This window comes from Grammomys surdaster, unplaced genomic scaffold, assembly GCF_004785775.1.
Source record: "Grammomys surdaster isolate TR1022 unplaced genomic scaffold, NIH_TR_1.0 261, whole genome shotgun sequence".
NCBI classification, from domain to species: Eukaryota; Metazoa; Chordata; class Mammalia; order Rodentia; family Muridae; genus Grammomys; species Grammomys surdaster.
Window position 1 is genome coordinate 4210512 of NW_021604702.1, and position 15985 is coordinate 4226496.

Below are 15985 nucleotides of genomic sequence, written 5' to 3' on the forward strand. Positions count from 1 at the left end.
AGATAGATAGAAGCATATATATTATACAGAGTGCTGGACATGGTAGCACATACCTTTAATTGGAGAAGTTGGAAGGGAGAGAGGCAGGTAGCTCTCTGTGAGTTTGAGGCCAGCCTAGTCTACAAGACAGTTTCAGGCCAGTCAGAGCTAAATAATTTTTTTGAGACCCTACTTCAAATTTTAATCAACTTCAAAATTAATTTAAAAATTTAAAAACACATATAGAAGATAAACAGCCTGTTTATTCTGTAATTAAACCTAAGTGAATACTCTAAGAGGTTAAAACTTTAAACAACTTTCTCACTATGCTGTATATTCTTCAACAATACATGTAGGCTAAACTTAGTCATTGGTCTGCAACAGAAACTGTGACAGGCCAAAGACAATTATAAAATAGGCACTGCTTGTGAATCTGAACAGGGCATGAATTCAGATGCTGCAGAGTTATATCCTAGACTACTACACACTCTCTACTGTCACACACAAAGTAAGGATTTCTACCAGCTAGGTCAATTTCAATGTGGCTGCCTCACACAGCTCAAACTTTGAGTCATAAAGATGAACTCTCCAGGCAGCTTTGCCGCCAACACATTTATCATCTCTCTATCTGGGATGTCACAGCTCCGAGCACAGAACACCGTTAGGACACACACATCTATGCTCTCTCTATCTGGGGTGTCACAGCTCCGAGCACAGAACACCGTTAGGACCACACATCTATGCTCTCTCTATCTGGGGTGTCACAGCTCCGAGCACAGAACACCGTTAGGACACACATCTACGCTCTCTCTATCTGGGGTGTCACAGCTCCAAGCACAGAACACCGTTAGGACACACACATCTATGCTCTCTCTATCTGGGGTGTCACAGCTCCGAGAACAGAACACCATTAGGATCCCAAATTAGCATTTCCTCAGTCCACTCGATCTAATAATAGCTTTGGTCAAGTCTACCTTCAAAATGATCGTCAATCACAGCAGTCTTTTATCCACTGTAGGCCGCCACATTCCCCACTTCCGCTCCAGTCTCTTCTTCCTATCCTCTCGTCAGCAGCAGGTGCTACTTCAGCACTCTCTGGGCAAAATCCCTCCTCCATTTGCTCTTCCCATTACCCTTAAACCTTCACATTTTAGCCTTGGCCTACAAGAACCCACATAATAGATTCTTTCCCATTCCTCCAAACTCATTACCTTGTCCTTTCCCCCGGGACATTACATCCAAGACATAACAGTCCTGTCAGTTGTCTGAATCCTACCTGCTGTGAACTAACTCATCATGCCCTACACTTTCCCACAGCCATGTCCAAAGGCTTTATGGTATTAAGTGGCCGCGAGGTTTAGAGATGGTTATGTCTGATGATGAGCCTTTACCAGTGGGATTAGTACCTTTATGAATGAGACCCCAGGGTGCTTTCACCTGTTGAGGACTCAGCGAAGAATCCCCACCCCTGTGCAGACACTGAATCTGCAGGTGTCTTGATCTTATACTACCCCAGTCTACAGAAATGGATGAGGTCACTATTTACTGTTTTGGATCTACAGTACTTCTGTAGTAGAAATGTGAAGAAACTAAGACCGAAACCAAGCTTTCTTGCCTTGTATTTTGAAACATGGCTCTTTAATACGAGCTAGCTCTTCTCATCTGTTAGAGTTCACCTCATCTTTACAGAAGTCTTCCATCCCTATCGACCTTAATACAAGAGCACAAGTCTACTGGCTCTGTCTCAGCACCTGTTAGCACTTTCAAAGTGGTGCATGCATGCGTGCGGGCGTGCGTGAGTATGTGTGTGTTAAAGAGAGGGAGGTAATTCCAGCCTGTCTCCTGCCATGAGGACACAGCAGCAAGGTAGGGTCTTTAAAGTAGAACAAGCACTTACTAGACATGAATCTGCTAGAGCTTTGATCCTGGACTGTCTGTGATCCAGACAGTTCCAACAGAGTAATAAAGGTGTTTGTAAGTTTACAAGGTGTTACAAGTGAAGGCCTCAGCAATCAAGAAAAAAATACGAGCACACTAACAGAGAAGGGTTTGTAAGTGCACCACCAACCCTCCCTGCCCTTGGGATTCTGTTCTGTCAAAGTACCTAGAATACTCCAATTTCAGTGTCCTTGCCTCTGTTGTCCCTAGTCCCCATCTGCCTGTGACACTCTGACTCTAGATAAATCCTAATCCCCTGAGCGCTCAGTCTTCATCTAAGGCCACTACATCAGGTAAGGTTTGTGGGCCAGCCTACACGTGTGTCTGTGGATACGACCTATACCAAGTGACTGCATCATGCACTAGAATCTAACTTCTCAAGGATAGCATGTCTGCCTGTTTTGCTCCCTGGGTATTTACAGCTACTACAGCACAAACCACACACTATGCAATCAATAACTATTTGAATAATTAACATTGAATAATGTCCATAAAAGGGGAAGCAGATTATAGAGACACAATGTCAGAGCAGAGTGGCAGGAAGGCCCAAACCAAGAAGAGCTGGCAAAAAGAAACAGAGGGAAAATGAACCATACAAACAACACTCAGCAAGATGACTGTGAAGACGCATAGACCACATGAAACTCAAGAAGAAGGTGTGGGTGCTTTGGTCCTTTCTAGAAGGAGTATCAAAAGTTTCAACCAGAGCTCCCAAAGTCTAAACCTCCAGCCTGAGAGCACCAAGGGAGGGACTCATGTTTCCACCTATATAGGTAATTGAGGGTGGCCTTGTCAGACATCAGTAGAAATGGAGGGCCATGGTCCCCGAAAGTTTGGATTCCCTAGTGTTGGGGAATTCGAGAGCAGGGAGATGGGACTGGGAAGCTGTTTGGAGCACACCCTCATAAAAAAAGGAGGAGGGGGTATGGGATAAGGGATTTTTGGGGGAGAATGGGAGAGGAGATAACATTGAAAGGTAAATATATAAAATACCCATTAAGTAAAAACAGATAAAGGGTCTGAAAAAAAAAAAGAGAGAGAGCTCACTTAATTCATATTATTTTCAAAAGTCTCTAGGAGATGCTAACTGGCTAAGATCTTATTTTAAGCTCTCCACAAAAGAATTTAAGTCTCTGTTTAATATTCTCAAGTGAGACGTAAATCCTAATTTCTCTCAACAATTAATTGACAAAAGAGAAGTAATCTCACAAAAAGTAGAAGAAGCTATTATTAATCGATACATTATATGGCCTGATTAGTTGTCAGCTGTGCTATAACAGTCCTTTAATAAAAGAGATTATTAATATAGATTTATATTTCTTTAAATAATGTCCGCATGACTCTCTTAGTGTGGAAGAAGCGACTGTTGGTGCTTCTGCCCTGATTCTACAAGAACTCTGAAAATTTGGGTTTAAAAACAAAACAGGGGGACTGGACCCCCCCCAGGAGGAGTCCCCCTAAAATACTCTCCATCATGCCTTGTTCACTTTTAACTATCTAAAACTGAAACCTCGTGCCAAATCTGCTGCTGACTGCCTCTGGCATCACCGAGACCAATAAAAGCTATGCCACAGATATGGGGAAGGACCCTCTTACCCTTAAAGGGAATGGCCCAGACCCAGTTCCCTTATGGGGCTGAGGATTGATATGCTTGTTGGATACCACAGAAGGCACAGCTAATCGGCTACCACAAAGATTAATGAAATAAATAGATAACCCCACAAAGCCAGGTCCAACCAAAAATAAAATGAATAACAATTTCCATCCAGGGAAGAGAAATCTCCCTGAGATTTCCCTTCTTTTTCCTTTCCAGGTAAAAATGAATCACCCGTGATGTCTGCTGTTAGAAGTTCTAATCCAGATGCTGGCCTCCGAACTTATACTACTCAGACCTTCGAAGGACCACTGACAAGAACATCAAACAGCTAGAGATTGACATCACTAATCTGAAGAAATCCCTCGTTTCGCTGTCTGAAGAGACCTCCAAAAATCGCAAAGATCCTTATTGGACTTGATTAACTCTTTTACAATAGAAAAAGCTGTGTACAGCTCTTGACTGTGTACAGCCCTTAAAGAAGAATATTGCCTTTACATAGACAAGACAGGGATGGTTAAAGAGCATGAAAAAGGTCAGAGAAGGCCCTGAGAAAAGTCAGAGAGAGAAAGAGAAAGATGAGTGCTGGTACAAGAATTGGTTTTCAGCCTCTCCAGGGTTGTCAACCCTACCTCCTCTCATCTTGGGACCATTATTTGGGTTCTTTTTGCTTATTTCTTCTGGTCCCTGGGCCTCAAATAGGCTGACTAACTCTGCTATACAACAGATAAATAATTTGGTAGCAAAACTTATTCAGATACAGTATCATAAGTTAGCAATGGAGGACCACGAGCCTCAAGATGAGGTTGTTACTTTATACATGGTGTTCCCAAAACCCATCTCCACCCAACCTAAAAGAGGGGACTTCCGCCCCTAGACCAAGCTGAGAGGGGCCACCCAGAACCCCCTCTGACAGGTGACCTGAACTCTTGCTTAGGCTGCGAGGCTAAGCACTGCAAGGGAATACCAATAAAAGTTAAAAATATCTCTCTGGGTTCCCTGAGGGACAAGCCTGACTGCATAGGGGTTGATGTCAAAAGTATCCCCTCTCCAGGAAAAAGACATCGGGACGGGTATGGCCCTCATGCCTCACTGGACAACGACAGGGGGACTGGAGCCACTACAAGGTCCCCTTCAATTACTGGAGGTCAGGCCTCTATCCCCGCCTTCGCAAGATTAGATTCGCCACAGCCCGTCTATACTTAGAGAAGGGAGGAGATGTCAGGGGCAGCCCTGCTTATACATTGAAGGCCTAAAATCAGCCATAGGCCTAAAATCAGCAATAGGCCTGTCATACATGTATACTAATACCAAGTCTTGGGTCTCTGTGGATAAACACTGAAACAGATGGCTATAAGCTATTGTAAACAGGCAGTTTTTGTGACAATTTACCAGCCTGAGTAGTCATAGACCTTGTAAATAGGTAGCCTTGGCAGATAATACCAACTTAGATAAGGACAATCGAATCATAGGCAGAGCCATATCGACCTGTCCCCTGAACCATTACCCAGCCGATACCCTGTTCTCAAAGATATCTGTATTCCCCATGAACACCCACACTCCAGTGTCATCCCCTTCCCCACATCCTGCCTTTCCGTGTTTATAACCCCTGTGTGAATGAGTATAAATTACAATTTGAAAAAAATAAATAAATTACATTAAATAAATTAAAAAAAAAAAAGATGACTGTGAAGTCATGGCCACAGAAAAGAAAAGGAGAAAACGCTTTATACAGCAGGAAAAGGTCAAATGAAAACAGCGTTCTGCTTGGTCAGAGATGCTGGGACTCTGTGGTGGTAGATATGAGCTTTATACTCACGTATCCTCAGAGGAGCAAGAGTTTCATTAGGAAAGGCAAAAGGTTAAGAGAAATCAAGACTAAATGAGGGCTGGTAAGAGAGCTCAAGGGTGAAGTCACAAGGCAAGCCTGACACCAGAGCTCAATCCCTAGATCCCATGCTAGAAGGAAAGCAGCAGCTCCCCAATGCTATTCTTTGACCTCTGCATGCACACTGCAGCACCTACACTACCCACTGTACACACACTCACATGTACACACACTCACACACTCACTCACATGCACACACACATGCACACACAATCACTCACATGCACACACACTCACATGCACACACACATGCACACACTCACTCACATGCACACTCACTCACATGCACACACACATGCACACACAATCACTCACATGCACACACACTCACATGCACACACACATGCACACACTCACTCACATGCACACACACTCACATGTACACACACTCACATGCACACACACTCACTCACATGCACACACACTCACTCACATGCACACACACTCACATGCACACACACTCACTCACATCCACACAGACAAGAATGATTAAAAAAACAACACTAAAAGAGAAGAACTGGAGAGATGGCTCAGTGTTAAGAGTGGATGCTACTGCTCTTCCAGAGGATCCAAGTTCAGTTCCCAACACCCACACAGGGTGGCTCACAGCTGCTGTAACTCCAGTCCCAGGGCATCTGGCACCTCTGGAGTAACCTCTAAGGGCAACAGCATCCATGTGTGCACAAACACTCACATGGACACACCCACAAACACTTTATCAAAATAAAAAGTGTACTTGTTAAGACCTATTTAAAAATGAATGTGGAGAGATGGCTCGGCAGTTAAGATTGTTTGCTGCTCTCTGGGAGGACCAGAGTTCAATTTCCAGTCCTCACAGACGTTTATAATTGCCGTGCCAGGTGATGTGATTCCCTCTGCTAGACTCTGTAGGCACCCTCACTCAGGGGCACATTCCCATACATAGATACTCAGCCATACACTAATAGTAAACTGAATCTTAAAGTAGCACAAGTGGACAAACCAAAAACCAGCCTGGAATGCTGGCTCAGTGCTTACCCTCTACTTGCTGCTCTTCCGAAGGACATGAGCTCCTGGGTTCCCAGCAAGCACATCAGGCCACTTCTACCACTTATAGTTCTAGTGCCACAGGGTCTGCCAGCTCTGGCCTCTAAGAGCACCTGCGCATGTGGCATACCCATGTGCAGACACATATACCTTCACCAAACTTAAGTGTTGGATTATAAAACCGATTATAAGACGTCTATCCGTTTTATGAATCAATGACCAGTGGGGAGGTGACAGAGGAGCTCAGATGAGCAAATGCTTTGACTGGAAACTGAGCTCATTTTACCACCTGGCAGGCCTGGCTTCAATCTCCTGGCAAAGACACTTAGAAAGTAAAGGTAATTACTAGAAAACCACACTCAATAGTTGCACTGATGTCTAGAACTTAACCTTTATAATTTGTATTCCATTATAACCATCTTAGTCTTAGTAACTTCACATCTCATTCATTTAAAAATGCCTTTCTTTATTTCATCCAGGCAGTCCTGAAAAATCACTGAGGGAAAAAAAAAAATCAGTTACTAGGATCCCATCTTTGCATTTATAAGGGAGCTCCAGAGAAAAAAAGTGACCTGACTCGCTCACAGGCGGAGCTATAGAACTGAGCCAATCCAGTGCGCAGACCAAGAAAACCAGCAAGATGAAAACATAAAACATCCGCCTCGAGCACATGTGTCTCTAAGGTATCACCTGTCATGCATAATTCCTATTTCCTCTTAAATCCAGTTTTATGCTAAAAATGGCAAACAGGGGCTGAGTGTGTTCGCACATGCATGTGACCCCTACATTTGAGAGGCTGAGGCAGGAGGATACTAAGTTGAAGCCAGAATATACTAGAACCATGTCTCAAAAAAAGCAGTAGAGGGGTGTGTGTGGCAAATAGCACACTGTAGGCTAATTAAAAAGTCTAACCACATTTGATAAGTAATACAAATTGTAAGTGTATTTAACAGCCAAATATTACTTTTATCTCCAAGTGTATGGAACTTTAAAATCATCATTTTTCTAAAGTGTTGACTCACCCTGGGCATGGTATCGCACACCCACAATGCCATCACTTGGAAGCTGAGGCGGGGGGTGGGGGGGCTAAACATCTGTCTAGCCTGAACTATATGAAACCTTGTCTCAAAAACCCAAATAGAAAAAGAAGTAGGTATACTCAGAGAAGGCTGGCGAAAAGCCGAGCCTTGTATTATTCTTGTTATCTTGTAGCGATTTCCTCAGTTCTCCCCATACAGTGTGATGCTGAACAGCAGTCCTCCACAGGGACTGACAACTGTCTCATAGATACAAATGCTACCTTCTTTTCTGTTTGGTACCATGAACTGTTTCAGAGAGGTAGCACATTCTCGTATCTAAAATGAAAGCCTATTAAAAACTGAAAGGCACATTATGCCTTAAATGAGTTTTCTTGGTTTCAGAAGCTTTTCTTATTTCTCCTTCAGAGAGTTTCTAAATTAAAATTAGCATTTGAAAGTATTCAAAAATCGATGAAACTTGTGCTTGGTGGTGCTGTTCTCCAGGTGCAGCTCTGAGTGGGACAAGTGGACCACCTGCTTTGTCTGAATTTGGACAAATTTACAATTGCATCAACAAGAAGGTGACAACAGCTTTATGACCTCACAAACAATCAGGACCTTGTCACACCCCTCCCCCAAATAAAAGTCCTTAAATATAAAAATCCATTTCCATAAATAATTTAAACTCAGAATATTGCACTATTTATGAAACACTTTAATAGTACTTCCTGGTCTTGTGAGAAAGAGATAAAAAAGTAAATCAAAACTTTTGTCTTTTACTCTGTAAGATAACACCATGTTTTGAGGAAAAAAATGTAAGACACATGCTGAGCCCTCGAGCATTATGCAGTACAATACAGAAGACACAGTAGTGTAGAACACCGGAGAGCAAAGGTGTGGACAAGGCAGCACACCCCAGCCCCCACCCCGCACACACCCTCCCCTGCTGACTGTACTCCCAGGAGCTGGCTCTGTGTCCCTAGGTGCTGGAGGACCACACCTTCTGTGCACTGTCAGGACAAGTTAGATACACACTGTTAACCCTACAAACACCAGGCATCCTACAAAAGGTAAGTATACAGAAACTGTAGACACGAGAAGCTCATCAGCCAGAAAAGGAGAGACAGTCTTCCAGACAGAAAGACAATGAAGCATCCACCTTCACAAGCATTCCACAGTTAACATCAGCGGAGTTATGCCTGTCTATCTGTGCATACCATGGCTTGGAGGGAGAGGATAATCACAGAAGCTAGTGCTCTCCTTCCATTACATGCATGCCAGGGCTGAGCTCTGGCTGTCAGGCTTGTTGGCAAGTGCCTTTACCCACTGAGCCAGCCTGCTGTCTCTGATGTGTGTGTGTGTGTGTGTGTGTGTGTAGTAATACTGAAATAAGACCTCACGTAGTCCAATCTGGTTTGACACTTGACTAGATAGATAAGATGGCCCTGAACTCCTGGTCCTCCTGTTTCCACCCTCAAGGTCTGGGATTACTTGAAGTCAATTTTTCTTTCATCTTTTCTCTCTCTATGAGCCTTAGCTTCTGTGTGACAGGGTCTCTTCTAGCTGATCTCCACCCCTAAGTGCTGTGTTTACTGGCATGTACTGCTACCACAACTAAGCATGCAGTGTACCTTCTTTAGGTTGTAAATCCTCTTAATTATGAGGTGACAATTTTTGATGGGAAAACAAGTATGTCATTACCAGGTTATATATTCCAAATACAAAACTATGTGACAATTCCATGTAGCCCATATCAAATGTGAATCCAACAGAAGGATGAGAAATGATTACCATATACATCATAAAATGTGTGCCTTACATACTGAGGTCACTGAAGTCACAACACTCTGAACTTTGTAGAGTTTAGTAAATATCCAATAGCCACACTGACTGGTCAACAGTGCAGTGTCAATGAGAAAGAACTTACACTGGATTTTCTTCTTGACCAAAGGCAAACAGAAAGATACAAGATACAGGACTGTCCTAACTATCCATGCACACTGGAAAAGTGACACATGGCTCAAACATGGAAAGTAATCTTGGTGGCAGGGAAGGCGGGCTCACGCCTGCACCTGTACTCCAGGCACTTAGGAGGCTGAAGCAGGAGGGTAATGAGCCACACAGGAACAGGGCTATGATAGCATCATTCCAGGAATTGAATATCTTACACAAATTGTTACAATATTCTATTTGCTACTATTTCATAAATAGCAAAGTTAAAAGGCTGAGTATAAGTAATTTTAACAGTGAAATTCTGTCTCAAAAAAGGAAGAAAAGAAACAGAGAGAAAGAAAGAAAACAAGAGAATGTGCCGAGAAGATGGCTCTCTTGTATGATGCTTGCTATTCAAGAACAAGGACCTGAATTCTGTCCCTGGCACCCACATGAAAAAGCCAGGCATGGTAATGTTGACATGTAACTCCACCACTAAGGACAGAAAGATAGGCAGATCCCAGGCTTGCTGGCCAGCCAGTGTCTAAAATGGAGAGCTCTAAATTCAGTGAGGCCCTATTTGAGCAAGTGAGGGGAAAAGCAATGGAGAACGATACCCAAAGTCAACGTTTGGTTCTGCAGAAGCATGCACAAGTGACTGCTCCCCAAACACTCCACACGCACACCTTTAATTTCTTTGTAAAGCGTAGCAAAGTTATGAATTCTCCTGCATGAGGTTCCTCCTGCTGCCAGTCCACAGTCCTCACTGTCTTCTGCTCAGGGCACACGAGAGCTGCACTTGCAGTGTCTGCGCCATTTCTTCTTATCCCCAAAAGCACACAAGGAAGCTGCAGCACCTTACATATGCCCTGCTGTTTATGTTGTGAATGGCAAATGCATAGTGATTAATAACAGACACTAAGATGTAACGTGATTTGTCACCCACCATGAGCACATCTGTCATTATGTAATGACAACCAACTAAAATGATAGCAGTAGACCAGAAGAGATGGTTTAGTGATTAAAAGATCTTCCAAAGGATGCAAGCTCATCCCCCAGCACTCACAATGGCTGGTAACTTCAGGTCCAGGGATCTGACACCTTCCTCTGGCCTATACAAGCATGGACTTAAGGCATGTGCACCAATGCAGATATAGAGCATGTAGATACATATACACACTTACAGAAAACTAGCAACAAAATTGTATTTTATATAATTATTTATGGTTAATATGCCGCAGTAGCTAAAATTTGAACAATATAATTAAGGGGTTGGTATTGCTTAAGCATACATCCTGGATCCAGGTAAAGTCAGGTCTCTAAAACCAACCTGTTAGCATTACAGGACAGTCAACATAAGCAAAAGTAAGAGGCTACAGATCTTCCAAAGATAGAAATGCAGATGACCTCATATTCCAACAGGAGTTTTTCCCCTCTCTTCTTGTCTCACTGACTCTCTGTTCCTCCTCTTTCCTTCCCCTCTCTTTTCCTCTCTGAACCCCTGCTCTCAGGTAGCACAGGCTGGCTTTAAACTTGCCATACAGCTGATGACCTCCGACTTCTGATCTACTTGTGTCCTCCTCCTGAGTACACGCGCCACCATGCCGGCTTACGCAACACTGAGGATCAAGCCAGCCTTCTGAATGCCAAGCAAGCACTCTAACAACCAAGCTACGGCCTTAGGAACAGTTTCAAAATCACAGCATGGCATGATCCAAAAGCGAGCCATGGCTAAGGAACGAGGACCATACTCTTTCTCCAGAAGCTAAACAAAAAGGTTTATGCTGTCATAAGCTACGTGACCAGCCCGTGAGAGAATCAGGAACACAGCAACACTGGCACGCTGACATGGAAGAGATGACTTTGCAGGTTTGAACTGGAGTAGATACTATGCAGATCTGGGCCTGGAGGACAGGGCTAACTCCTACTCCTACAGCTAAAGCACGACCTGCTCACAGGTGATGGCTGTGTACTACCGTCTACAGACTTAGGAATCAGGTACTGTGTAGTTACCATTCTGCAGTCCCATCCAGAGCTGCTTGTGGTCTTTTTTCTGCATTTCGTTGATCACTTGACTTTTATGCTTCAAAGCATCGGCTTCTTTCATACACGACATAAAGTGAGCCTCAACCGCGTCCTTGGATGGACAGTGGAGAAGGTCCTTCTCTGGAAAACTCTATCAAAGGGAAACACATACAAAACAAGTGTGCAGACATGAATCAGCTTCTCAGAAGAACTACATTTCCCCACTCACCTATGTTCACAGCATGCCGTATTTATCATTATAGCTACAACTACTTCAAAAATTAACGCACTAAGTATTGCCTATTTGACACACTCTGTACTGTTCCCAATAATCCTCATCTGTGAGGTTGTCTTTTGTATGGTCCTAAGCATATCACATGTATGATACCTACAACTGACACCAGCAATCACAAATGCATGGCCTTTGGAACCAGAGGTATGTACAAGGTACTCCTATTCCTCTATACCTACCTTCAAAAGAAGGTCCATTCAATCTAGGAAGGTCTTGAAATCCTCAATGACAGGAACTCAGGAAACAAGGGAGGGCAGTAATACAGAACAGAGAGCTGAGCTACTTATACAGCCAAAGCAGCTGACTGACGTACCCCAGAGAGTGAGAACGCCTCCCCCACCGTGAGGAATCTCTTTCACATCCACCCAAGTGAGAGTAAAGACCACAGTGAAACTACCAACAGATCCTTGATCCACTACATTTCCATCTTTCCTAATGTGCATCAGCCATTGTGTACACACGCTTATCTTCCTGATCCAAACAAGCTCTCTCTGATACAGTGTGATGCCATGCTTACTCTCATTTATCTTCCAAATTGAAATCATGGCAAAGTAAATTTAATTTCACTTTTACAGGATACTCAGAAAGATTCCCTTTAGAAATCCATTCATCTGAGGTGTGGGGGTGTCTTTTCATTACTTTGCACATACACTCCCTACCACATTCTAAGCGCCAAAGCTTTCTGTGTTCTGTGTTCTACCACTGAGCTAAATTCTTAGACCCTCCTTCTAGAGATTATAATGGCATTATTTAATTAGAATATTCATTGTCTGCAATGTATCTAGATGGGTTATAAGTAACTGAACAGCATTAAATCAAAGCACCACTTACAAGTAAGTGAAAAAATTCAATCTATTAGCAATACCATAAGACTGAGACTACTCTGTTAAAGCAACTAAGGAATACATTTGCATGTCCCGTGTAAGAATCAAGTATGTCACTAAACAAGAGCTCTCACTGTTGGATTACCATCACCCCTAGTAGAAGCCACAGCTTTTAGAATGAAAAATATAAACTCATAGTTTATTACTTTAATAAAAATAAAAAAAAAGTTTCCCAAGATTACTTTGGTGTACATAATAGGGTTGAGAGGGAAGGGCATTTTCCCCCAAGTATTTCTTCTAATGTATTGTTCAAGAAAAGAAAGAATATACTGGGAAAAGTAAGTCCATACCTGTTATACTTCCAGACTCAGGAGGTAGTGGCCAGAGGGATGCAAATCTCAGGCCGGCATGGGTTATGCACTCTTATAACCCACTCCTTCTGTGCCTCCCCACCCATAAGCCAAAAGCTGACAAAAGTTAAATGTCAGACACCATGACACATGCCTGTAATTTCAACATTTGAGGACCATGAATTCAGAGTCACTGGTTTTACAGTTTGGGGGGCCAACCAACATATCCACAGACAACAGAGCTCTTCTAGCCTATAGACCAGAGATAATGACCTCACTTCTCAGAATCTTTCTTATTAGTATCTTTCTTAAATAAGTCAAATTATTGAGATACGATTCATATACAATGATACATAGGAAGTTTTAGATGAATTTTGAATAACTATCAACCAAACAAGATAGAGAACATTACAACAGATAAAAAACCACATTCTCTCATTCCTCAGCAAACATGAACTGCAACTAGTAGTCCCCTCACTCTCTACTGAAGCTTACAAAAAGGCACCTCGTGTTCTGAGCAGCAGGCTCTCTCTTTCCTACTCCAACAATCACTACATGACCTGCTGCAGCAGCTTTGCCTATAATAACAGCTCACAAATAAATCACATATGAAACAGTGTCACTGAATTAGTATGCTCTTAAGATTTATTCACGTGACTGCACACATCAGAAACAGACTCCTTTCTGTTACTAAGGTGTCAGTGAATGACTATTGTGTTTCACCTTGGAACCCTGTTGCTAGCATGATTATTTCCAACTTTTACTTGGTTAAGAAGGCTGCTGTGAACAGTAATATGCAAGTGTCCTAGTAGATGTCTTTTCATCTTCCTGAACACACAGCTACAGACAGTAATGTCGTCCATTGATCTAGGTGTATGTTTAATGGCATTTCAATACTGCTGAACTACTTTCTTGCAGTGACAGGGCAGGGTTAAGCTCTGATCAGCAACCTTCCCAGCTCTGGGCTCAATGTCATGGGTATCATCAGCCTTCTTCATTTCAGTCATTCTTGGCCGTGTAAAGTAATCTCTCTCTCTGGTTTTCATTTACATTACACCGATGACTAAAGACGATCAGCACCTTTCATGTATTTATTGGTAATTCATAGGTTCTACAAACTTTCTGTTCAAATCGTTTGCATTTGTTCCAAAGCAACTGACACATGAGGTAAGAGGATGAGCATAACTCGACTTCTGTGTGTACTTATGCAAATACTGTCCAGGAGACACAGCAGGTGCACATGGCATTCTGTACCCAGCTACACAGAGCTGAGTACAAGTGGAGACTATCTGGAGCCTCCATGTTAAGAAGACTTCATGTCACCAACACACTCACAGGCACAGCCATCACAACTCCTGCCTCCAGCTAACCCTCCCCAGCTCCCCAGCTGACATGCTCAGGCTACCGTCTCCAGAGCTAACTTTTGGTGGTTTCCAACTTGAAATGCCTTCCTTACTGCAGCATTTACATACCACTTAGCCACTTGCCTGAGGAAAACTATGTTGTGGAAAGGCTTTGGACTTGTCCCTAAAGGTCCTGTGGTTTTTAACTGCACAATCTTAAAAAGCAGTGGTTTTTGTTTTGTTTTGTTTTAAGGAAAGCATACTAGATTGTAGCAGAACTGCTTATATAAATGGCACGGTCAGATATCCTTTTCTTCTTCTAGATTCATATCTGTCATGTAGGGGTTTGGAGACATGGCTCAGTGGTCAAGGGCACTTGCTGCTCTTGCAGAGGTCCAGGCTGGGTTCTCAGAATCCAAATGGCTGCTCATAACTATCTGTAAGTCTAGTTCCAAAAGATTTGACACCTCTTCTGGCCTCTACAGGTAGCAAGCACACACATTCATTCACGCAGAATATTCATTCACATACAATAAGTCTAAAATATTTTTTAAAAGATTTATATTTAATGTATATGAGTATGCTATCTTCATGCATACCAGAAGAGGGCATCAGATCCCATTACAGATGGTTGTGAGCCACCATGTAGTTGCTGGGAACTCCATGTTCACAAAGGACCTCTGGAAGAGCAACCAGTGCTCTTAACTGCTGAGCCACCTCTTCAACTCTAAAAACCATTTTTGTTTTTTAAAAAAAAACATCATTTAGAAAGATTTTTGCTATGCTGTTGGTCAAACTGAGTAAATTGTCTTTTATTCCTAAGCTTGCTCAGGCTTTTTTGATTACTGAAACAACTCCCCCCACTTTTCTTTTTTTGATTTTGCTTACGTCATGAATTGCACTGATTGATGATGGAATGTTAAATCAATCCTGTATTCATGAGATAAACTCAGCAATGTGTGTATTGTTCTTTTCTAGGTACTCCTGGCTTCAATTTGGTATTCTGATTGAAGACTTTTATATAAATGTCCAAAAATGATATTGAGCTGCAATTTACTTTCAATTTCTTTAATAATATTAGGGTCAGTTATAGCCTCTGAAACAGGCTCTGAAACAGGGTGTGAAGTGTCTTTATTGTGTGAGTGTGTTTGTGTCCTTCAGTCATATCTCCCCAACTCCTAGAACGGTGTTGGTAGCACACAGCAGGATCTCGGCATGTACTGCACTAGCACTTACACTTTAGTATACATAAATATTAAACAACTCAGGGACACCACTAAAGCTTTCCTTTCAGCTGCTGAAAATCTCAAGGGAGCAGGCAGATGGGATGAGATAAGATGAGGCTCCTGTATCAGGGACTGCAGAGACACCTGGGGACCTAACTGCGGTGACTGTGAGAAGCCAACATGAAACTTGTAAAAACATACTGGATGGTAAGGAAACAGCCAAACAGAATCAACGAGAAACCATGTGATGGCTGTGGACGGCGACGCCATGTGTGCCAAACACTTACATCACGCTCAGCAGCCCAGGTCAACTCAGTGAGACGGAAACCAGCCTGGAGGCTCAGTGGGTAGGAGCCGTTAACTGTCTGTCAGAGGACCAGAGATCAGATCCCAGTATCCATACCAGACAGCTTACAAACTCCTATAGCTCTAGCTCTAAGGGGCCCACACTCTCTTCTGACACACACACACACATACACACACACACACACACACACACACAAATAAAATTTTAAAAATTAAAAAGAAAACTGAAATGGGTCTATTTAA

The 15985-nt window shown here is 42.8% G+C and overlaps 1 protein-coding gene across 1 annotated transcript in view; it reads right to left on the bottom strand.

Moving 5' to 3' along the window:
* The window catches only part of Atg5 (autophagy related 5), a gene marked incomplete at its 5' end in the record, with an annotated part of 64663 nt that extends 53111 nt beyond the window's left edge, over nucleotides 1-11552 (bottom strand). The window contains one exon of the mRNA XM_028775805.1: nucleotides 11390-11552. Within this exon, the coding sequence (XP_028631638.1) occupies nucleotides 11390-11552 (163 nt within the window). The remainder of the gene's footprint in view (nucleotides 1-11389) is intronic.
* Nucleotides 11553-15985: the final 4433 nt, after the last annotated feature.